The sequence below is a fragment of the Cnephaeus nilssonii genome, assembly GCF_951640355.1.
Source record: "Cnephaeus nilssonii genome assembly, chromosome: 9".
In the NCBI taxonomy this organism is placed as follows: domain Eukaryota; kingdom Metazoa; phylum Chordata; class Mammalia; order Chiroptera; family Vespertilionidae; genus Cnephaeus; species Cnephaeus nilssonii.
In genome coordinates, this window is record NC_137080.1 from 84827076 (window position 1) to 84851875 (window position 24800).

General features: G+C 51.7%; 1 protein-coding gene across 1 annotated transcript in view; it reads right to left on the minus strand.

Moving 5' to 3' along the window:
* Positions 1-7626: 7626 nt before the first annotated feature.
* PTK7 (protein tyrosine kinase 7 (inactive)) overlaps positions 7627-24800 on the minus strand; it is a 59447-nt gene continuing 42273 nt past the window's right edge. The window contains exons 11-20 of the mRNA XM_079779785.1: positions 24164-24313; positions 23895-24045; positions 23669-23796; positions 22355-22558; positions 21474-21629; positions 20612-20844; positions 19560-19640; positions 10025-10176; positions 9002-9180; positions 7627-8520 (exon numbers count right to left, since the gene is read on the minus strand). Coding sequence (XP_079635911.1) covers positions 8360-8520; positions 9002-9180; positions 10025-10176; positions 19560-19640; positions 20612-20844; positions 21474-21629; positions 22355-22558; positions 23669-23796; positions 23895-24045; positions 24164-24313 — 1595 coding nt within the window. The 3' untranslated portion in view covers positions 7627-8359. The remainder of the gene's footprint in view (positions 8521-9001; positions 9181-10024; positions 10177-19559; positions 19641-20611; positions 20845-21473; positions 21630-22354; positions 22559-23668; positions 23797-23894; positions 24046-24163; positions 24314-24800) is intronic.

Consider the following 24800-nt stretch of genomic DNA (forward strand, 5'->3'; position numbering starts at 1 on the left):
TATTCAAATCTGGAATCTTTCTCTTCCTAGCCGTGTGCCAGAAACAAGTGTCTGGCCTCTCCAAACTTCATATTCCTCATTGTTGGGACCCATCCCATGAGGCTCTTAATGCAGATTAAATGAGATGAAGACTAAAGCACAAAGGAAGTGGTCGTTAATAGGAGCTACCTGGGACAATCAGGGCATCCCTGAGATGAACATCCTCTGTGTGTGATAGGGTGGGAGAGGGTGATGATTCCTACCTTAAAAAGTGGTGAAGATTAAGAGGTAGTGAAGGAAATCAATTTAGTGTACTGCAACCAGCATTTAAAGTAAATGAGTATCACAAGAAGCAAGGGTAAAATATTGTTGCATAAAACTCTTGTTCCCATTATTTTGGGGTTGAACCCTATAAAATTTCTCTTTTATAGGTCAAGAAGGTGGGATAGCGTCATACATATGGTTCAACACGTGTGTACTGGATGACGTCAACTGCATATCTTACTGGGTCCCAGTCCCAAAACTGAGAAATACTGAAATAAAGTATGTTCAAGTGTTTTTGTGAGCTATGTGTGTATATACATATATATATACACAACTATATTAAAAACATGGACTCATTCATCAAACCTCTAAATAAAGGAATTAAGAGCCCTCCCGTTTCCCTTTTCCCAGTAGTTTTAAAGAGCTCTTTTTCTTTTCCTAATTTAGTCTCCACCACAGGCAGTTAAGCATATGGAATGTGTTAGTTCAAGAGGAAGAACAGGTCAAATAGATAAATAGGTTACAGAAGGGCTTCAGGGCCACAGATGGTGCTTGGGACTGGGATTTGAGCAACAGTTCTACCATCACAGCCCTGTGGTCCGTTCCTGCCTGACTTCTAAAGGCTTTTCTGTGGGAGACCCCTAGTTTAGACGCAGCAGTGGCACCCCAGAAGACAACTGCTGCCTGCCACATCCACTGGGTAGCGAACAATTCTCCGCTTTCCTTCAAAAGGCTGCCCTCTTTCCAATTCCACCCAACCCCTGGGCTATTGCACACCAATGTTAGTACAACTCCTTGGGACGGCTTCATCTTCACAGCCCCTTGTTACCACTGGGCAGGCTCCCCCTCCCCCACGCCCCCCCCCCCCGCCCCCGCCAAACTATGTTGGCTTACTGCAGGTTCAGAAGCTAAAACTGTTAATGTAGATCAAGTCAATAAAAAAAAACCGGTTCAGCCCTAGCAGGTTTGGCTCAGCGGATAGAGCGTCGGCCTGCGGACCAGGCCAAAGGGTCCCAGGTTCAATACCGGTCAAGGGCACATGCCCAGGTTGCAGGCTCCTCCTCAGCCCGGGCCCTGGTCAGTGCTCATGCAGGAGGCAACCAATCTATGTGTTTCTCTCATATTGATGTTTCTCTCTGTCTTTCCCTCTCTCTTCCACTCCCCCTAAAAATCAATGAAAAAATATCCTTGGGTGAGGATTTAAAAAAAACACACACACAAAAAAAACTGATTCATAGATGTATTTTACTTTATTTTTAAACTAGAGGCCCGGTGCATGAAATTCATGCACTACAGGTAGGGTTCCTAGGCCTGGCCGGCATCAGGGCCCATCAGGTTCCCTGCCTTCCCTTGCCACCTGTGCGCACTGCCACAGCAAGGTTTCCCCCACCCCCCTGCCTCCCCACCTCCTCCTTCCTTCACCACCCGTGCACTGCCACTACTTGGTCCCTGCCCCCACCTCCCCGCCTCCCCCTTCCCTTGCTCCCTCAGCGCCCCGCCATGGCTGCCGCCAATGGTCACCTGTCATGTTCCACACCGCCCCGTGGTGGTCAGCGCACATCATAGTGCGTGATCAAACTCCCGATAGAACTCCCGAGGGGACAGTTTGCGTATTAGCTTTTTATATAGAGAGATTACAGTTTACATTCAGTATTACTTTGTGTTAGTTTCAGGTGTACAACATAGTAGTTAGACAATCACATACTTTACATAGTGGTCCTCCCGAATAGATGTGTTTTGTTTGGGTTATATAATATTTTTAAATCAGATTTTATATAAAAATCTGAATATCCAACCTCACACAAAAACTGGAATTTTTAGCAACTCCAGGCTGACGTGCCCACAGGAGCACCACAGCCTAGAGCTGAGTTGAATGGTGGCCATGGAAGAGGCATCTGCTCTCAGGCTCCCTATAGCCCATACAGCCCACTGAGCTCAGATAAGCCCTGCCTGGCCTCTCTGGAATGTGAGTTTGGTGCTTCTCTGATAAGGTCGAAATCACAGCAGTCCCCTGGAAGGTGGGAGCTTGCATCTACCCCAGACCTTGAAGCACCTCCAGAAGGGCATCAGAATTCCAGCCGGATCCCCTCATACCACACCATTCCCACCCTGCTCTCTTTCCTTCTCCTGATTTTTATCATTCAGAACAAATATTAAGGAGTACTTTTTAAAAATTACTGTCACACAAAAAATTACTAACACTCTAAAACTTTCATTTGGAGTTAACCTTTACGTGTGCGTGCCGCACATAGAAGAAAAGAGGTCTCGATTGTAATGGCGGCATTAGAGGGAATGGGAAGGAAAAGAGGCCGTGAGTCAGTGGGCCTAGGAAAAGTCTGGAAAGCCATGCTTCAATCACTAATGTTTACCACTGGAGAGGATGAGAGGGATTAGCAGAGTGGATCTCTTGCTTTATACAAGTCTGCGCCGTTTGATTTCTTCCATGATCAGTATTACTCTTATACAAATTTTTTTTTTCTCTTAAAATGAAGCAACGATAGAAAGAGGGAAAAGGTATGGTAAGTGGATCTTGGTGACAGGCTGCACGGGGAGGGGGGTACACAGAAGAGACTCATGATAGATTGAGATTTTGAATAAAATCTTCAGTGGTACCATTAATGGAAAGAGAGAACTTGGCTTAGAGAACCAGGTTTGGGAGAAATTCAGTTTGGGCCCATGGAAACAAGCAGCAGAAAATGTCTTGTAAGAAATGGGGAATGAGGGGAGAAACCAAGATGGCGGCATAGGTAAACACCTGAACTGCTGCCTCGCACAACAATTTCAAAACTACAACTAAAAGACAAAACGGACATCATCCAGAACCACAGGAAGGCTGGCTGAGTGGAAATTCTACAAGTAGAAGGAAAGAGAAAAGCACACTGAGACTCAGAGAAGCTGCAGGAGGCAGAGGTACAGAGGTGCGAGTGCGGAGAGGGCTGGCAACTGAGTACGTGGCTGGCTTTCTCAATCGGGAGGGAGACAAAAGCTCCCAACTGCGCTGAACTCCAGTTCTGGGCGAGACTCTGGGGACCCAGACTCATACGGGGAGAAACTGGACTGTCTGGCAGTGGGCGAAACTTGAGGGCGGCTTTCTCTCAGAGGTGCTTGCAGCAATTACCGAAGGACACTGAGACCCAGGGGCCTCTTAGGGCAGGGTTGACAGGAAGCCATTGCTGTGTGCTCCGCCCTGAGATCCCACCCCATGAAGCCATTGCTGTTTGCTCCACCCTGAGACTCTGCCCCATCCAAGCTGAGCGCAGAGGCTTTTGCGTATGAATGGCCTGGTCCTTTTAATTCTAAACTTACCTAACAAACTGCAGCTGAGTCAGTGAGAACCAGAACATCCAAAAGAAGGCCCAAGGCCCCACAGCAGCTTGCATTGCTTCACAGCTGGGCCTCATCTGGGCACCTCCAAAACCCAAACAAAGAAGAGGAATCTGCAGATCTCTCCGTAGCTCCTGCTCGGTGGCCTCAGGCAGAGGCTAAATTAGCACCTCCTTGGAGATCCAAGAGCCAGTGTACCCAGGGGTCAGAGTGGGACCATCCAGATTATAACTCCTCAGATCCATAAGGGACACACTCAGGGGGCAGACTCAGGGAGCACCAAAGCCCCACTGAAGCAAGTCTTGTCTCATAAGGTTGTCTCCAGCACAGAAGTCTCCCATCGTAGACACAGCCAATTGGCCTGGAGGTCAATTCCTCCCAGTGATACCAACATCAAGGCTTAACTACAACAAGACTGTGCACACAGTCCACAAAGGGGTGCACCAAGAGTGTCCACCTCAGGTAACTGGGGAGGCTGAACCACTGGGCCCTATAGGACACCTAGCACACAAAGCCACTCTATCAACTCAGGGAAGCAGCCAAAATGAGGAGACAAACAGGTCACAAATGAAAGAAATGGAGGAAAGCAAATACTGGATATAGAGTTCAAAACCATGGTTATAAGGTTTTTCAAGAATTTTTTAGAAAAGGCCGATAAATTTAGCGAGAACTTCGAGGACATGAAAAAGGACCAACTAGAAATTAAACATACACTGACTGAAATAAAAAATAATATACAGAGATCCAACAGCAGAATAGAGGATCGCAAGAATCAAGTCAAAGATTTGAAATACAAAGAAGCAAAAAACACCCAACCGGAAAAGCAAAAAGAATCCAAAAATATGAAAATAGTGTAAGGAGCCTCCGTGAAAACTTCAAGCGTACCAACATCCAAATTATGGGGGTGCCAGAAGAAGAGAGAGAGCAAGATAGTGAAAACCTATTTCAAGAAATAATGACAGAAAACTTCCCCCACCTGGTGAAAGAAATAGACTTACAAGTCCAGGAAGCACAGAGAACCCCAAACAAAAGGAATCCAAAGAGGACCACACCAAGACACATCATAATTAAAATGCCAAGAGCAAAAGACAAAGAGAGAATATTAAAAGCAGCAAGAGAAAAACAGTTAGTTACCTACAAGGGAGCACCCATACGATTGTCAGCTGATTTCTCAACAGAAACTATGCAGGCCAGATGGGAGTGCCAAGAAATATTCAAAGTGATGAATAGCAAGAACCTACAACCAAGATTACTCTACCCAGCAAAGCTATCATTCAGAATTGAAGGTCAGATAAAGAGCTTCACAGATAAGAAAAAGCTAAAGGAGTTCATCACTGCCAAATCATTATTATATGAAATGCTGAAAGGTGTTCTTTAAGAAAAGGAAAAAGGTAAATATAAAAATTATGAACAAATACATATCTATCAACAAGTGAATCTAAAAATCAAGTGAATAAAAAAACCTGATGAACAGAATAAACTGGTGAATATAATAGAACCAAGGGCATAGAAAGGGAGTGGACTGACAATTCTTGGGAGGAAAGGGGTGTGGGGGGTGCGGGGAGAGACTGGACAAAAATCCTACACCTATGGATGGGGACAGTGGGGCCGGGGGTAAGGGCAGTGGGTGGGGTGGAACTGGGTGGAGGGGAGCTATGGGGGGAAAAAAGAGAAACAATTGTAATAATCTGAACAATAAAGATTTATTTTTTAAAAAATGGGGAATGAACCCTAGCTGGTTTGGCTAAGTGGCTAGAGTGTCGGCCTGTTTGACTGAAGGGTTCCGGGTTTGATTCCAGTCAAGGGCACATGCCCGGGTTTTGGGCTCGATCCCCAGTAGGGGGCGGGCAGGAGGCAGCCAATCAATGACTCTCTCTTACTGAAGTTTCTATCTCCCTCTCCCTTCCTCTCTGAAATATATACATATTTAAATGTTAAAAAGAGAAGAAATGGGGAGGTGTGTCTGGAGCTTGAGGAAAAGGCTGGAATTGCAGCTAATGCTTTGAGAACTGTCCACACTAAAGGGCCAATTAAAGTCACTTATGTGAGATTCCTACAGGGGAGAACACCGAGAGAGCAAGGCCAGGAAGAGAATTCAGAACAACAGTAGCCTCCAGGGCAGGCAGAAGAAGGACGCCTCAGCCAGAGCTGGAGAAGGCCTGGTCAGAAGAAGACGGTGATTGCATGCAATCACCACAGTCAAGAGGGGGAAGTTTGGAAAGGCAAATGTGGCCGACAATGTTAGCCACTGCTGAATGGTCAAGAAAGACCTGGAGTAAGAAAAGGATTAGTGATGAATGACCTTCCAGAGTACTCCTGAGTGCAACCCATGTTAAGAAATCATTTTCACATCACCATCAGTGGGGAACTAGGCTTTTGCTCCCCATTTTTCACACCCTGTGTTGGACTTCCATATCCCCATCCTTTGCCATGTGACTTTGCAGAACCTATTACTGCTGCTGGGTTTTGACATGTGACGTGCTTTGGCCAATAACATGTTAACAGACTTGTGGTTTCAAATGTATGTGCTTGCGTGATCTGGCTTGATCTCGTGTGCTCTTGCTACTACACGAGAGCATGTTCTAGGACCAGCAGGTTAGACCCAAACCAGTCCTACAGCCTATAACCAAGCCCAGCTGAACTTAGACTAGCTGAACCTTACCAACCTTCAGATCTATGAGGGAGAAAAATGATTTGTTGTAGTGACTCAGATTTGTTGTGACTGTTATTATGCAGGATTACCACCCAATAGCTGACTAATAACATAACCCAGTATACACAAACGTCTATCAAATATTACAAACAAAATGTTGTAAAAGGTAGTTTCTATCATGTTCCATATTTTTAAAATGCTAACTGTAGCCCCCCACAGCTTGAAAAACACTGCTTTAGAGCCCAGCCGTGTTGCTCAATCGTCCCAGTCACCAAGAAGTCACTGGTTTGATTCCGGATCAGGGGACATGCCTGGTTTCCAGTTTGAAAGCTCGATTCCCAGTCAGAGGTGTGCAGGAGCCAACGGATCGATGTTTCTCTCTCCCTCTCTCTAAAATCAGTAACAACATAGTTATTTTTTAAAAAGGAACATGGATCAGAGTTCATGTTTTACCAAAAACAACAACAACAAACACTGCTCTAGAGAAATTGTTCTTGGGTTGTTTTTCCCATTCCAACACATCTGTGGGATGTAACACACTGTATGTCAATAAGCAAGGGGCTCAATGACTAGCTGTGTGACCTGGGGAAACTATCTGGCCTCCCCGAGCACTTTCTAATCTGTGAAATGGGAACAATAACATCTGGCTGACAAAGCAGTCACAGAGATTAAGTGCGATAATGCATGTTAAGTGCTTAGCCAAGTGACTGGTACAGAGCAAGTATTCAATAAATATTAGCTGTTATTCTCATCACTGAGAAGGATGGTGAGGGACAGAATGAACTAGAGCGACTTCACAGTTAAGGACTCATTTCGTTAGGATGGGCACAGGCTGAAGTTACTGGAATAAGGAAGAAAATAACTGACGACACGGGTCCATGTAAAGAGGAGGCAGGGATCAAATCAGCTGAGGGCTCTGGGGCTTCGGGGCATCAAGCATCATCTTTGCTCAATACTATCCACTCCATCTCCCTCCTAAAGTCTTAAAGCTATTCAGAGACTTGAATCTGTCATTAACTACTCCTCCAAACCTACTCCAACTTGTCCGCCCTCACTCTTCCACTCGCCCCACCTAAGCGTGAGTGCTAGGCCAGCCAGCGGAGAGTAAGTGGTTGGCAGTCGGAGGATCCCATGGACAAGAGGTGGTCTTGCCTCCTAAGCCCACATCCTTAACCGCTCCACAAAAATCAGAAAGAAGGACCAGGGTCTGCCAGTTATTCCCATCCAAGCCTCTTTAGACTCCATAAAGCACATGGCCCCTTCTGATAAGCAAGGGAAGATGGGACATGATTCATGGGCAACGGCGAGAATGAGCATCAGAAACAGGTTGTAAAAAAGGCTTCTTTATTGAGAACAGTGAGTGTAAAAAAACAAAACACACAACAACAATAAAAGTGTGAGGCAGGGGTGGCTCGCCGTCCCCATCTCCTCCAAGACGCACCCCTCCCTCCCATGCCCTCCCACCCTACGCTGCGAGTACGGTACATACAAAAGCCGCCCATGGTGCATACAAAAAGGGCGGGTTATATAATGTCAAAAGCTCCTGAAACTCCTTCATCTGCCAGGCACTTAGGATGAGGAAAGGAGAGGAGGGTGGGGAGGAGACACAGGTCAGGGTCAGCGTGCACAAGTCCATGTGGGGAGGACGCACTGGCCGTGTCCTCCGCGGTTCTGGCGCAGACGCTGAGATGGGCCCCGTGGGCCGGAACGACCCGGGAATTTGAGTATATCAAGGAACGCCCCTCCAACCCGGCTCCTCTGCAGCCTAGCCCTCCCTGGGCCAAGTTAGCAGGTGAGTGGCAGAACTGCGCCTGGCCAAGGGGCGGAGACCCAGGCCAGAAATTGGTGTTACCTGAGGCACCCACACTGTCCCCGATGGGGGGAGGGGTGGCAGAAAAAGCAGCCCAGCCCAAGGCCCTAGTCACCAGTCCGGGTCCGAGTCAACCTCCCCAAGGGCTGAGGGTAAGAAAGAGGAGGAGATCGCAGGCCCAGCCCAAACCTCAGCAGTGCCTGTGGTGCCAGGGTGGGGCCCGTAGGGCCGAGGAGGACAGGGATCTTGCCCATCATGCTGCAGGCACCTGTCAAGAGGTCCTCCCCTGCCCATGCCGGCCTGAGGCACAGCCTGCCTGGGCTGCCTCCTCAGGGCTTGCTGTCTGCGGGGCTGTCTCCCAGGGTGTTGGCAATCTCGCTGAAGGAGGGCCTGTCCTTGGGGCTGAGGGCCCAGCAGCGCTGCATCAGCCGGTAGAGCTTGGAAGGGCAGCCCTCAGGCTGTGGGAGTCTGGTCTTCCCAGCCTGCAAGTCTGCAGGAAAATGGTGGGAGGAGAGTTAGTCCAACTTGTACCCTCCTGTCCAACCCTCTGTGGAGCCGGCAGTACCCACAAGCAGCCACCGGAGGGCGACTTGGGGTGGGGGTCACTGGCCAGTGGCTGGTGGGCACTGACTCAAGGAGTACAGGGGAAATATCTTGCAACCAAAGGGGTAACTCCCCTGGCCCCAGCTCTGCCCGGCTGGTGGGGGCCGGGTCCACACAGCACCAGAGGCAACCAATGCATGGGGGCTGAAGTGGGGTCAATGGGCAGGCGTCAGTGGCTGGAGTGGTCACTGTGGGCGAGGGTGTTTACCAACCAATATGCAGGTATTTCAACAACTGGAGTGGCCATATCTGTGTGTCTGCTATGTCCAGCCCTGAGGGCAGGCAGGCTGAGCTGCCCCCAGGGTCCTGAGCAAACTCTCCACCTGGAAAAACATGTGGAAGGGTCCCTTGGAAACACCGCTGCCTACCTGCCAGCACCTCGTCGTCGGCCTGCCCGCCATGGGGCATCTCTCCATGGGTGAACACTTCCCACATCAGCACACCAAAGGCCCAAACATCAGACTTGGTGGAGAAGTCACTCTCCAGGATGGCCTCGGGGGACATCCATCGCAGAGGCACCCAAGCCTGGCGGAAGTGGTAGTACTCGCTGCAGGAGAAAACCACACGTGGGGGTGGGGGCAGGCCTCCGCGGCTCACCGAGTGGGGTGGGTTGTGGTGAGGGACACAGGTCTCTCATCCCAGGTCTGGGTCTCATCCCTCATCCCAGGTCTGGGTCTCGTAACCAACTTTTCTACCTCAAGGCACTCGAGAAACTGGTAACACAGGGGTACACTGAATGAAATTTGGGGGCATCCACATGGGATTGATGGTTAAAAATTCCATTAAGAACCAAATTTTGCCTACATTTTAATATAAAAATAAAAAGCTAATAATCATACATACTTTTGGCACTGGTTTTAAAAATGTGAAAAAGGAGAACATGTTAAATGGAAAGAACATTTAAAAAGCTTTAGTAATACATCCATCATGACTAAAGCAACAGCCAAACTGGGGGACTGAGCCCTGGGGCGACTGGAGGGGAAGTTCCCGGGCGCCCCCAGGCGCCGCGCAGTGTGGAGGGGCATCCCAGAGCATCTCTGGCCCTGGGGCTGAGCTTCCAGCCTTAGGATTCAAAATAATAATTAGGCAATTCAGGAAGTTAGGCAATTACAGAGGGAACCATACAAATAGTTAAATTATATGCAAACTGTTATAAAACCTACCAGTTATTTTTACAAGTTTTATGGTATTTTATCACTAGAGAAAAATCTATGAGCGACAGGGACCTGTGTCCCAAAGGCTAGGACGCCTGCTGCGCCCTTGGAGAGAGGATAGGAAGTCTCTGTCCCTTCTGGGCTCTCCGCTTTAGACTAAGCAGACATTTAAGCAGCCCTTCCCCACACCTCCCACATCTTCCCTCTACCCTCACCCCGCCCACCATGTCCTTCTACCTGTTGTATACGTCCTTGCTGAGCCCCAGGGCCGACACCTTCACCTGTCTCTGGGCGCTGACCAGGCAGTTCCGAGCAGCCAGGTCCTTGTGCACAAAGCGGTTGTTGGACAGGTGCTCCATGCCAAGGGCCACCTGGGTGCACAGGGCCACCTGCAGCAAGAAAGGGACTCACTCATCAAAGCACCCAAGTCTAGGGGATCAAAGTGACCACCCCCGACACAACCCTCGGTGGGCCTCAATGCCATCGGCGTGATGCTTAGGAAGCCCTAAGCAAAGCCACAACAGCTTTAGTTTCCTTCTCTGCAAAGTGGGGGTCACGGTGCCTGCCTCACTGGGTTGTTGGAAGAACAGGATTAAATGAAATTAAGCTCTGGGACCACCTGGACATGCAGCAGGTGCTAGACAGGTGAGTGGCACGTGGGTGGGGAGAGCACATAGTCACCACTTGTGAAAAATAACCGGGCAGTGATCACAGCTCAGATCCTAATGGGTTTTCCTTATCCTTTTTACTTCAAAATTACGTATTTTCTACTAGTTATAGAGCAAAGCTCATCAAATATATGTACACTTTCACAAATAATTACAAAAGCTCAGACCCAGGTAACCATCGCTAAGTGAAAAACACAGAACCAACAATGCAGGCACCCCAGAGCATATACTCTTTGTATGCTTCCAGCCTTATCTGGTTCCAAAACGGGGAAACTGAATTACATTGTTTAGGAACGTGTGTGTAAAGGCAAAACCAGAAAGAACAGCCAAGAAGTTATTACCATAAAGTCAGGACAGCAGTCACCTCTGGAGGGGAGGGCGAGTGCATGAGGAGGAAGGAGCCCTTAGGTTTCACACACACACGTTCCTAAACAATATAATTGTTTTCCCGTTTTGGAACCAGATAAGGCTAGAAGCATACGAAGTGTATATGTTTTTTTGCCTGATTTGTTCACTCAGCATTGTGAGATTCATCCTTTGGGATGGGTGCAGGGACTACTTTACTGAGTTTTCATCCTGAATATACCATATTTAATCATTTTAATGTCAATGGGTATTTGGATTTTTTCCCCAGCTTTGTGCTATTAAGAACAGTGCTGCTGTGACTGTCTTATGGGTGCGCACATGCATGAATTTCTTTAAGATATCTAGGTGTGGGTCAAGGACCATGAGTATCTCTATCTAGCTCTACAAAATAAGGACAAACTCTTTTACAAAGTGTAGGAGTTCAAAATATATTTCACTAAATCCCTTTTACAATTTTTGAGCCATGTGACTGTATTATATAGAACTAGTGCCCCGGTTCACGGATTCATGTACATTGATAGGAAATTAATTAGAAGGTGGCCGGCGCCCTGGCCAGTTTGGCTCAGTGGATGGAGCGTCGGCCTGCGAACTGAAGGGTCTCAGGTTCGATTCCAGCCAAGGGCACATGCCTGGGTTGTGGGCTCGATCCCCAGTGGGGGACTTGCAGGAGGCAGCCGATCCATGATTCTCTCTCATCATGGATGTTTCTATCTCTCTTTCCCTCTTCCTTCATCTCTGAAATCAATAAAAAAAAAAAAGTATTAAAAAAAGAAGGTGGCCGGCGGGGCAGGACTAGGCGAGATGGGCCCGACACACCCTGGAGCCAACCTCCCACGGTCCCTCTCCAGCTGACCGCACCTGGAGTGGCACCGCAGCTCGAAGGTGGTCTGCGGAGTGAGCAGGGTCCCTCCGCAGGTGGGGTCACTCGGCCTGGCCTGCGGGGATTGGGCTGAAACCGGCTCTCCGACATCCCCCGAGGGTCCAGATTGTGAGATGGTGGTTCTCAGGGGACACACCCCAGAATCGAGCTCCCTCCTCTCTGGTTCCGGGTACATCACCCGAGAACCTCCGCTGCCAAGTCACCACACCTCGGCAGCTCCTGTGTTGAGCGTCTGCCCCCTGGTGGTCAGTGTGTCATACCTACCAGCTGATCAGACGGTCGCTTAGCCTTTTATATGTATACTAGAAGCTCTGTGCATGAATCCCTGCGCCAGTAGCTCTGCGGGTTCGGGCCGCTCCGCGCCCACTGCCCAGAGGCTCTCCGCTGCCCAGAGGCCCATCTGCGGCCAGGCGCGGAACGCTTGCCTTGTCGCCAGGGCGACGACACAAGCGTTCCCGCCCCCCACCCCTGGCTGCTCCATGCCCGCTGCCCAGAGGCCCTCTGCAGCCAGGGTGGAATGCTTGCCTCGTCGCCGTGGCGACAAAGCAAGCATTCCGCCAGGCCGCTCATGCTGCCCACCCTCAGCAGCTGCCCCCCATGGGACTGGGGGACTCCGGCAGGGCTGAGAGGACTGGGCGCCACCATCTTTGTGATGGAGTGATGGTTAATTTGCATATTACCCGTTTATTAGAGAGGACTAGTAGCTCATCACGCAATATTGCGCGCAGTAGGCCACCCGCCACTTCCGCAGCACGGGAACCGCCGGGAGCTGCGCTGCTTCCTCAGGAGGCGGGCCGGCCCCCGTCCCTGTCCGCGACTCGCCGGCCCCCCCATCTCTGTCTCCATCTCTGCTCCGGGCCTCACCTGCGCACGCAACCTCCTCCTGTCTGGTTGTGACCCGTTACGGCATCCCAGCCTAATTTGCACCTTTTTATAGAACATTCTGAATAGAACTATGTTGTCATATTAACATTTTAAAAGTATACACCAATAGACTGAACAAATACTAATTGAGCATCTACTGTACACCATACACAGCTGGGTGCTGGTGAAATACAACAGAAAAGGCAAGACAGGGCTCCTAGTGAGAGGATAGTCTAGAGCAGTGGTTCTCAACCTTCCTAATGCCGCGACCCTATAATACAGTCCCTCATGTTGTGGTGACCCCCAACCATAAAATTATTTTCGTTGCTACTTCATAACTGTAATTTTGCTACTGTTATGAATCATAATGTAAATATCTGATATGCGTGATGTCTTAGGCGACCCCTGTGAAAGGGTCGTTCGACCCCCAGAGGGGTCACGACCCACAGGTTGAGAACCACTGGTCTAGAAGGGAGACAAAAATTATCCCCACAGAAGGCTGCCACCACTGGGGGAAGGTGCTCCACGCGGAACAGAGGTAAAATTGGAGCATAGGTCAGCGTTGGTAAAGACCCATGGCCCCTAGGCCTCTGTCACCTTATCCAAACCTTGGGAGCAACCACTGAGGGACACTGTAGTGTTTTTTTACATATAAAAACAAGGCAAACAGAAATGCACAGAGATCCCTGTGGCCTGGGGAATATTATTTAACAGGTTACAGCCAACTGTGTGGTTCTGCCATACAGACTCATTCTCAGGATCCACAAGGGGGAGGTCACCCATCACATAAATGCACTCATGGAGAGATGAAGATAAGAATGGGCCAAAAGCCAGTATCGTTGGTGATCAAGGAAATATAAGCCACATCCCAATGAGATACCATTTTATACAAGTCTGATGGCAAAAAGTCAAAAGTCTGCCTCCAACTTATCTCTAATGGTTACAACAATATATAAGAAATAATACACATACATATTAAGAGAATGAGGAAGCAAATATGAACCAATGAATCTGGATAAAGGGTTTGTAGGAGTTCCTTGAGCTTTTCTTAACACCCTTTTAAAAAATATATTTTAATTGATTTCAGAGAGAGGAAGGGAGAGAAACATCAATGATGAGAGAGAATCACTGATCGGCTGCCTCCTGCACGCCCCCTACTGGGGGGTCAAGTCCCCAACCCGGGCATGTGCCCTTGACTGGAATCCGAACCTGGGACCCTTTAGTCTGCAGACGCTCTATCCACTGAGCAAAACCAGCTAGGGCCTTAACACTCTTCTAAGTTTGAAATATCAAAATAAAAATTTACCAAACACACACACACACACACACACACACACACACACACACACACACGCTCGTGCACGTTAAAAAAATAACTCACTAAATAAATGAAAGCAGCCCATGTGTGGACCAGTAATGAGTATGTCATAAATTATCCAAAGATTATGGCTCATGTAATTCTATGTTCCTGAAATTCAAAGAGGAATGAAGTGAATGGGAGTGGTAGAGGGGCTGTTGCCAATTTACCTAGTGCGAGAAGGCCACCCAATCTGAGAGGAGGAGACAGGAACACTTGTTGAGTACCTACTGTGCGCTGGCCCGAGCGAGGTGGCTGCCCCTCTTATTTGCACTGTGAGGTGGGGCTCATCCTCAGCCCTGCCCAGGATCCCATCTGAGGCTGTCCACCAGCCTGACACCAAAGCTGGCTCTCTCCTCAGTACCACAGCTGCCCCTCCCGGCTCCATCACTGGTGTTGGGGGCACGGGAGGGGCCGTCTGCTCAGCAGTGAGCCCAGTGGTGGGGTGCTGGCTTCAGCCTGGCCCTTCAGCATCGCTGCTGGCTCTGTGCACCTTCCCCAGCCTGGCTTCCAGAGGAGCTGAGCCGGGCACTGGCAGAGGGGTCACTCCAAAGACAAATCTCGGCCGGTATGTGCTGGCCAGTGACATCCCTGAGGGCCAGCTGCCTCCAACGGTGGTTTGCTAACTGTGGTTTGCTATAAGTATGTCCTGAAACCAACTTAGTTCATCTTAACCAGCATTAAAAAAACGGAACATCGCCCTGGCCATGTGGCTCAGTTGGTTGAGTGTTGTCCTGTGCACCGAAAGGTTGCCAGTTTGATTCCTGATCAGGGCAAAGGCCCAGGTTGCGGTTTCAGTCCCCGTTGGGGTACAGGAGGCAACCGACCATGTTTCTCTCTCACATCTGGGCAATGTTTCTCTCGCTCTCTCTCCCCCTCCTTCCCCCCCCTCTCTAAAAACCAATACAAACATATTTTTAAAAATCAGAACAGAAAATATCAGAGTGCATTACTTTGTAAGGGTATCATTCATAACATTTTTCACTTTTACAATATATAACCATGCCAATGTTGCTGGGTTGTGATGCAAAATGTACTTTTTTTTTTGCTACTGTGGGTTTCAGTTGAAATGTTTAAGAAACAATGGTCTAAAGCTGTGCTGTCTGAAACAGTAGTCCCGAGCCCCGTGTGACTATTTGTTAACCAAAACCTAACAAATTAAAAGCTCCGCTTCTCTGTGGCCGTAGCCACGTTCTCTGTGCTCAGTAGCCACCTGGGGCGAGTGAAGACCGTGCTGCACAGCAGCCGATACGGGACATGTCCACCACTGCCGGGAGTTCTGTTAGCACTGGTCCAACCCCCACCATCAGTCCTGTTAGCACTGATCCAAATCCCCACCATCAGTTCTGTTAGCACTGGTCCAACCCCCCACCATCAGTTCTGTTAGCACTGGTCCAACCCCCCACCATCAGTCCTGTTAGCACTGGTCCAAACCCCCACCAGACACTGCATACGCTGAGCAAGCACCATCAAGCGCTGGGGAAAGTCTCATCTTCTTGGTGCATTTTCTTTATCAAAAGTGAAGACACAGCCCTGGCAGGTGTCTCTCAGCCGTTAGAGCGCCGGCCTGTGCCCCAAAGGGTCACAAGTTTGCTCCCTGCCCCAAGTCTGTGCATGTGCGGGAGGCAACCAGTCCATGTGTCTCTCACATTGATGTTTTCTTCCCCCTCCCCCTTCCCCAATCCCCACTCCCTCCCTGCCACTCTCTCTGAAAAGCAATGGGAAAAATATCCTCAGGTGAGGATTAAAAAAAATAATAATAAAGTAATGAGACAAAAATCTCTGGATAGCTTCCAACCAAATGTGTGTACCAGTGAGGAGGGTTAAAGAAGAGATCTACCAGGATTACTAAGCGTTCCCTGGGTACAGAGCCTGCACTGCATCTCCAAGGAACAAGCAGAGGCCACACTCCCCAAACAGTCCCCAGACTGCCATCCTCAGAATACCCCAAGTGCCACTGGTGGTAAAAGGGCCAGATGACCACTGAAGTGGGCATCATAAGTGAATGGACTCTACTTCAGGCTTCAAAACCCCAGGGCACTGCTCAGCCTTGCTTCATTATCTGTAAGGGGCAGACAAAGGCTTTTGTAACGTGCCCTCATCACAGTGCTTGGGGAAATGCTGGCTACGTGAGGACGGCAAAAGGGAATTCTGTTAGACCCAAGCCAATGAAGTGTTTCCTTACTGCTGGGCAAGCCGCCACCAGAGGGCCACAGGATTAATGTTCAAACACTGTTATAAAGACCAGACCCGCCCCTTCCTTTCCAACTTTTCAACAGGTTCCAGCTAACCCACTGTGACTCTACTGTGCTCGTCTCACAACAGGCTGTGTGTACCACCACATGTCCTGGCGTCTGACTGCATAAAGCTCTGTCCACCAGCTGCTAGCGACCCTACTTCTCGTCCTGTCATTGGCTTGAAGGTGATCCAGAGAACTCACAGGTTACAGTTCTCCGACTTTAAAATCCCCAGCATCTTATCAACTACTTAACAAGCATTATCTACAATTATGCCACTGCCCAGGGCCAGGGTCTTTGACTTTTTTTCTCTTAATCTTTATGGTTGAAAGTATTACATATGTTCCCCCTCTTCCCCCATTGGCCCCATCCAGCTTGCCCCCACCTCCCTGACTTGTATCACTATCCCACTGCTATCCTGAAATCCTCCTGGGGATCCCCCAACCCACCCACACCACGCATGGCACCCTAGTTCCAGCTCTGCCTACCACTCCAGCTCTCCTTAAAAACATAACTCTTGCCCAGCCGGTGTTGCTCAGTGGTTGAGCGTCGACCTATGAACCAGGTCACGGTTTGATTTCTGGTCAGGGCACATGCCCCGGTTGCAGTCTCGATCCCAAATGGGAGGCGTGCAGGAGGCAGCCAATCAATGATTCTCTCATTGTTGACATTTCTATCTCTCTATTCCTCTCCCTTCTTCTCTGAAATTAATAAAAATACATTTTTTTTAAAACTTAACTCTTTCTCCTTCCATTCCCCAGGTCCCCTAGGCATATAAAGTTAACAGAGTACCTCACTAAGCACAAGGAAGTATCTACAGGTTTAATATATATTTCCTAAGAATTATCATTTTCATGGAATCGCCCCAAAGCAGTATTTTTTAAACTACTGATTGAGACCCACATAGGTCTCAAAACCACTGGCAAGGACTCCTCAAACTTCGATGGGCTTATGAATCGGCTGAAAAGGTTGTTGGAAAATTGCAGTTCCTCAGACCCGACTTTCAGATTTTCTGATTCCCTCAGTCTGAGTGAGGTATGGTCCAGAAAGCTTTTTTTTTTTTTTTTAAAGCAATCTCACCCCACCAGATGCTGAGTACTGTCCCTAGAGAGTGTGGAACCCAACTCATTGACGCTCCGCCATAAAATTTAAGATGCCTCTTTCAAAAAAGTGTGGGGGAGATCTTCAGCGAAGGCGGTGATGACTTTCAGTAAAATACCGTCCCTCAGGCCATGTGACAGAGGTAACCAACTTCCTGCCAGCCTATGTCCCTGTCCCCATCTCCCAGCCACAGAAACCTACCTTGAGTCCCCTCTCTCCTGAATCCATCCCCTTCCTGCCATTCAACTACTTCCTGTCCTGGAGAACTGAACTCAGATGGCTTTCTCTACCAGGAAGCCTTCTTTGTTCACCACAGCTGTCTGTCCACCGGAGGGAAGTGGAGTCTCCAACATCTCTTAATGAATGCCTCTCGCTGCTCTGTGTGGTACCTGAAGTCTGTGTGGCACATGCATCCTCACTTACCCAAGCTCCCGCTTGATCCTAAGTGCCCCAGCGATGCCCCGCAGCTTCCATTTTACATCCCCAAGGGCCCTCAGGGCATGGCCCCAGGCATGTCCTGATCTGTGAGCTCTGGGGTCCTGACGTCCCATCAGTTGGAGCAGCTTGCCCTGTCCTCTGGCTTCTTAGAGATGGAGGCAGGGGTGAGGTGCCAAGAGGCCCGCTCTAGCTGGCCTGGGGCCAGGTCACTTACCCTCTCTGAGCCTAGTAAACTCCCCTGTAATGGGAAGCCAACCTGAAGGGCCCAGAACCACTTCCCCAGAGAGATCGGGGCAGCCAGGGTCCCACGTACCTGACTCATCAGCCAGCACACCTTTCTGCCCTGCCGAGTCTGTGACCTGAGTCAGCCTACAAGGCAGGGGTGGTCACCTGGAAGGGCCCGGCAGTCAGTGTCTGCCCACCTGCCCTGAGCTTTGGTTGGTTTCTGAGGTGACTTTGCTGTCAGCTTAGAAACAGTACCAGGCACATGAGGGAGGTGGGTCATCTCAGAGGAGAGGGAGCAGGCTGTGGACAGGGAGAGCCAGGCTGCAGAAGCGATCACCTGCTGTGGGCGGGGGAGCAGGCCAGCGTCCCTTCTTCACGCTTCAGCCCAGGCCTGCTCCACCACGGGCTCCAGCCAGGGCTCTGTGCCCACACAGCCCTCTGCCCTGAGGCAGGAGAACAGGAAGGAAGGCTGCACAGCTACAGCCAAAGTGAGAGTGAAAGTGAGAAAACCACAGTAGGTGAAACATGGCCAGCCCACTCACAAAAGTTTCCACACGCGGAGCCTGAAGAAACACACTCAGGGACACACCCAGGCCAGCAGGCCCCTAAAACTCAGGCAGCTCACTGCTCCTCACCTCAGGGCGCCCCGCTGCTCCTCACCTCAGTGCTCCCCGCTGCCCCTCACCTCACAGCTCCCCGCTGCTCCTCACCTCAGTGCTCCCCGCTGCCCCTCACCTCACAGCTCCCCGCTGCTCCTCACCTCAGCGCTCCCCGCTGCTCCTCACCTCAGCACTCCCCGCTGCTCCCCACCTCACTGCTCCCCACTGCTCCTCACCTCACTGCTCCCTGATGCTCCTCACCTCAGTGCTCCCTGCTGCTCCTCACCTCACTGCTCCCCGCTGCTCACCTCAGTGCTCCCCGCTGCTCCTCACCTCACTGCTCCCCGCTGCTCCTCACCTCACTGCTCCCCGCTGCTCCTCACCTCACTGCCCCCAGCTGCTCCTCACCTCGCTGCTCCCCGCTGCTCCTCACCTCGCTGCTCCCCGCTGCTCCTCACCTCGCTGCTCCCCGCTGCTCCTCACCTCGCTGCTCCCCGCTGCTCCTCACCTCGCTGCCCCCAGCTGCTCCTCACCTCGCTGCTCCCCGCTGCTCACCTCATTGCTCCCCGCTGCTCCTCACCTCACGGTTCCCTGCTGCTCCTCACCTCACAGCTCCCTGATGCTCCTCCACCTCACTACTCCCTGTTTTCCCACCTCAGTGCTCCCTGCTACTCCAGTTCAGTGCTCCCAGCTGCTCCTCCAGTAAAATGTTCCCTGCAGGGAGCTAATGTCTTGCTCCAGTAGCAAAGGCAAAGAGCAGCTCTTCTATATAAAAACAACAGGGCAATACAAAGCCACTTCCAGGCTATGTGATTTGGACAAGTCACTTAACCTCTTAAACCACAGTTTCTTCACCCACAAAATGTGGATGACAACACATTAAGATGATTATTGTAACCACGGAGAAAACACGGGCACAGTACTTACCATCGGGCCTGGCCCACAGGGAGCCCTCAGTGAGCCGAACCTGTTATGAGGACTGCCCTTGCTCCTGGCCCACCCCCGGGGACCTCTCTCTTCCCCCTCCCTGTCCTCACCTTCTGCTTAGTGCTGAGGGGCTGTGACTTCAATTTTTCATCCTTGCTCTTGGAAATCCTCAGAAACTGTTTGAGGTCTCCCTGAGGGAAAAGCACAAGTCTGTCATGTCGGAGCCCAGCCGTTATATCCCAGGCATCAAAGCAAGCAGGCGCTCACAGGTGCCTGCCCGGCAGATGGTGAGAAGTCCTGACCTGAACGCCCACCCGACTGGACACCCCTCCCGTGAGGGAAGTCCGGTGGGAATTAAAAAATACATAGCAGGTGCCTCCCAGAAGCTGTCCGTCAGAGCGGACTGTCCTATCTGCCCTCAGAGGAGCCTCAGAGAGGCGGTGACGAAGCCCCTGCCTTCAAAGTGCCAAGAAGAAAAACAGCACCGTACTGACCCCCACCCTCCAGGGGTTTATCATCTTAGACATAAACAGGGGGTGACCCCCGCAGCAGAGACGTACACAAAGCACTCAAACACTTCTGATGGGAGCAAAGGGTGACTCCTCCCCTTCCTGCCCCAGGGCTGGGGGCGGGAGGGGGTGCTGATAAGCAGCCCTTAGAGGACTGGAGGAGTTAGGCCTAGGTCAGTCAGGGAATGGAGAGCAAGGGGCAGATCTGGCATGACAACCAGGGTAGGAAGAAAAGGCTGGTGGCTGGGCTAACACTGGTGCCTCACACGGGGATGCCGGGAAGGAAGGAAAGCCGGGTTCTGTTAAGTTTATTCTCAAGGGGTGACAAGCCCTAGGAAAAAAGAAAAATAACCACAGGAAACCAGCGTCAGAGAAGACGACCTGGAAGGTGCCCGTGCAGGGTGCAGTGAAGCCGGGAGAAACTTGGTACCTGACACAGGGCTGGCAGGGGAGGTGCTGGTCAAGGGAAGGCAGGTGTCAGGGCTGGGGGCAGAGGGCAGGGGCAGGAGGCAGAGCATCTCAATGGTGTGACAGCAGGCAAACCCGAGGTCTCAGCTGAGACCACCAGAGGGGAGGTTCCCATGGTGTACCCCCCAACTCCCGTGAGGACGCTGCCCTGCCCGAGACCCGAGGTCCCCCTGCTAGCAGCATACCAGGTCCACGTACTCCAGCACCATGTAGTGGGGCTCGGCCTCCCGACACAGCCCCAGGAGCCGCACGACGTTGGCGTGGTTCAGCTTCCCAAACATCTCGAACTCCCTCCGGAAGTCCAGCTGCTGCTGCTCGTCCCGGCTCTGCAGGCTCTTCACAAGCACCAGGGTCTCTGCCACCCCCTCCTCCAAGCCCTGTGCCTTCGCCAGGAACACCTCTCCAAACTCGCTTTTCCCTGTGGGTACACATCCGAGTCCGCCAGCTGCCTGCCCCCAAGCGGGGAAGCCCCTGACCTGGGAGGGTGCCATGCAGCTCCGGCATGCAGTGGGAGTCTCTGCTGTTCCCACCCACACGGACGGGGCGGTGGCCAAGTTCAGCCGTGTGACCCTGAACCAACCTTTCCTCTCCCACCTGAGCTTCAAGGTCCCCAGCAGTAAAATAAAGGGGTGGGATTAATACTCAGGGTGTTCCAAACGGTGGTTTGTATGAGAATGGCAGGTGGCTCATGATAAACATGTCTTAATAGTTCTACGTTTAATGTATACTCAGAAAAATTTAACTGGCACCAATCCCTAATTTCTCACATATTTCCCTAGAACAGAGCTAACTTTAGTTATTTTTTTTTAAAGGAGTCAATCTAAAGAAAACATTAAGTCAGTAACACACAGGAATGACACAAGTTGTGAGGTGGGGTGTGAACAAGCAATGGGGACACACTGGACCAGATCTCCCCTCCCCCCCCCCCCCGCCCCCCCATCTCCAGGTTCTGGGTTTCAGAGACTTCAGAGCCACCGCCGTGACGTAGCCTCGGACAGAAGCGGTGACCCATAGCTGGGCAGGGGACTTGTGGCCAAGGCATCCTACCCAGTGTGGTGATGGGCTGCAGGCTGGCCCTCGGAAAGTGCATCTTATCACTCGTGCTGTGGCGTTTGTTGGTGGCTGCGGGGCCAGAGCCCAAGCTGGTCAAAGCCACTTCCTCTTGGATCTCCGCCGAGGGCTGCCCGTTCTGCAAAGGCCCGCCTGGGAAGGAGCACAGGGAAGTGCCGAGATGACACCTGTCACTCAGGTCGCGATGGGGGCCTCCGTCCCCCCCCCAACCCTCTACTTCCTCCAAATGGGTCTGATCTCAACTGATGAACGGAAGGGATGAGGCAAGGATGACAGCCTCTGAAATGGCTGAGCACGTCTCATCTGAGTCACTGGTCCCTGGACACCATATAGACATACGGGTTTTGGCTTCCACAAGGCCATCTATAGGCAAAGCCCGCAACAGGCACAAAGGGGAAATCACAAGGGAGACCCAGGCCCTGATCTGAACACCTCAGCTTAGAGGGGAGACGCAAAAATGCCCCTGGGGAGGTCCCAGTTGGAGGAGAGAAACAGATTGCCTTTGGGGCACTCAAAGACTAATAAGCGGGGGAGGGGGGAGCAGGAGAGACGGACAAGAGGTGGACCAGCAACATGAGTATATATAGGAGTTAGATCTGGCTTAGTGCCACGGGGAGAAGGCAGGGAAACACAGGAAGCTGGCAAAGGCTCCAATGAGGAAGTCTTAAGCCAGATTCCTCAGAAGCCCAGGCCCTGGGAAGGGGCCAACTCCAGGCTTCCAGCTGGGATGGGAAGCTCTGCTCTGGCTGCAGGGACAAGGGCAAGCCCCAGCCCCGCTGCCGGCATCCTCCAATGGCCACCAGAGGGCGCTCAGCACCTGCCCACGGCACCGCCTCCCACCTCCAGGGGCCCCTCACCATTGAGGCACTCCATCTCTGGCTCCTCGCCCTCTGGCTGCTTCTGAAGCCGCTTTGCCTTGCAGCGCTTCTTGCAGTAGAACATGAGGCCCAGGACGGCAATGATGTAGGCCACGGCGGCGCCCACCGACAGCCCAATGGTCTGGATCATCTTGTAGGGGGGAGGGCTGCCCGGGCCCTCCGACTCCTCTGGCATGGGCTTGTCTTGAGTGAGACACAGAGAGGTCCGTGTGGGGTGCTGAAGCAAACCCAGCCTACTGCTCTACCAGCCCCTCCACGCCCCACACATACGACAACCTCCCACTGGATGGCCTGGTCAAGCCAGAGAGAGCCGGGGAGGGTCACCACCATCACCGGCTTTAACAAGGGCTGTCTCAGGCCATGCCGAGGTCCCAGGCAGCGATCCCCTGGCTGGCTCTGCATCTGAACACCAGGCCAGGGGCACGAATGAAATCCACACCTGTCAGGCACCACAAGCCCACACTGTTTGCTAAGAAGCTTCTTCAGTGACTTGACCCTGGGTCAGGCCCGAAGAGCAGCATCTGAGAACTTCCGGTTTAGAATCCCAGACAGCGCCCAGCACAGAGCAGGTTCCTGGAGAAACGTAGGTGCAGAAAGGCCCTTCTGGTCTAGGGGCTTCCAATGGCCTAGGGTCTCGTGGAGACACTGACAGAGACCCAGGATGCAGAAGCCCCCAACTCCCACACATACCCAAGGGCTCCAACCAAGGGGCCTGTCACTTCACTGTTGTCCAGTTCAAGCCGCACTGCCTACTTTGTCTAGAAAAACAATTCTGCTGCTAAACCAAAAAAAAGGTTGAGACCTTCTCATTTAAGCCACTCCCATTTTACAGATGCAGAAACAAGCCGTGAAGAGGAAGCGACACCTGCCTCTAAGGGCATACAGATGGTTTGCAGCAGGAGCGGCCAGACCCCAACCCCAAGTCCCTGAGCCTCGTCAGGGCCTTTCACCTGAGGCATCATCCTCCCTGGCCCTCCAGGACAGACAAAGGAACCTTGTCTTGATGCATCCTGACCTGATCCCCTCCCCGCCCACCCAGGGAGACATGTGGCTCCTGCAGGAGACCTGAGAGGAAGCACTAAGGACAAGCACCCTCAACACACACACACACACTCCAGCTGTGGACGATTAAGAAAAGGACACCAGCTCTAAGCAAGGACACAGACTGTGACATGGCACAGCAGACTTCCACCCCATCACAAACATGGTTGAAGTGCCCTCCATGTACAAGGGTCCGATTAGTAAAGCTGAGAAAGAAGTCTGGCCCCGTAGCTTCTCGTCCCCAGCCCATACCGACGACAAGGAGGGGGGCCTCCGTGTGCTTGATGTTGCAGCTGTTGCCCGCAATGCAGGTGTAGCTCCCCGAGTCTTCGGGGGCCACGTCATGGATCACCAGGGAGCCATTCTGGAAGATGTGCATCCTGCCAGGAGAGAAGCCACAGCACTGCCCACCTTGCCGGCTCCTGGGAGACCGGGCTGCAGGAGAGGTGGGGTGAGTGTGGGAGGGACATGGCCCTACCTAGGTCCCAGCTTGGTCGGGTCCAGGATGCGGTCTTTGCCCTTCCACTGAATGAGTGGCTTGGGGTCCCCCTGGGCCTCGCACCGCAGCAGCGCTGTGTGGCCCTGGTACACGGTTGTGTGCTCTGGCTCTACCTTGAAGGTGATGAAAACTGGATGGGAAGAGCCCAGCGAGGGGCAGGGGGCTGTGAGCAATGGGGCTGGCAGGGTGCAGGCTGCTGCCACACAGGGCCTGCCAGCCCCAGCCCCAGGGCCCGGCCACAGCTGCACCTGCCACAGTAAGCTGGACATGGGCACGGATCTGGCCCTGGAGCCCATTGGAGGCGATACAGGTGTAGTTGCCGGCATCATCGCGGGTCACCCTGGAGAAGTGCAACGTCCCAGCGTTGTCTGTCACCCACTCTGGGAGGCTGCTCCCATCTGCAGGGGCAGCAAAGGGAGATTATGGGATTGACCAGAGTTACACGGGTGGCTGGCTGGCAATGCCCCCAGTCACTCGTATCTACTCAAAAACATGCCATCACTCCTGAGTACCTACAGACAAAGCCCAAACTCGAGCCAGGCATCGGGAAGCTCCCATTATTTACTCCTTTTTCAATTTTTCAGTCTCACCTCCATCTGTTGCCTGTTTAACATTCCACTTCTGCCAAACTGCACTTCTGAGTGGGCACTGAATCTGCCTTGTTCTCACCTCACTGCATGGCACTCCTCACTCCTAGAGCCCATTCCTGCTCTCTGCCGCCACCCCAGGCTTCAGATCCACTGCGAGCCACACATCCCACAGAAAACGCCCTCAGACCACCTGAACAGAGACCCCACTTCCTCCTCAAAACCTACAACCTCCTCTCTAACTCTCACTGTTCATGGGAATGTGAAAACTGGCCCAACCCTTTATAAAACAATTTGG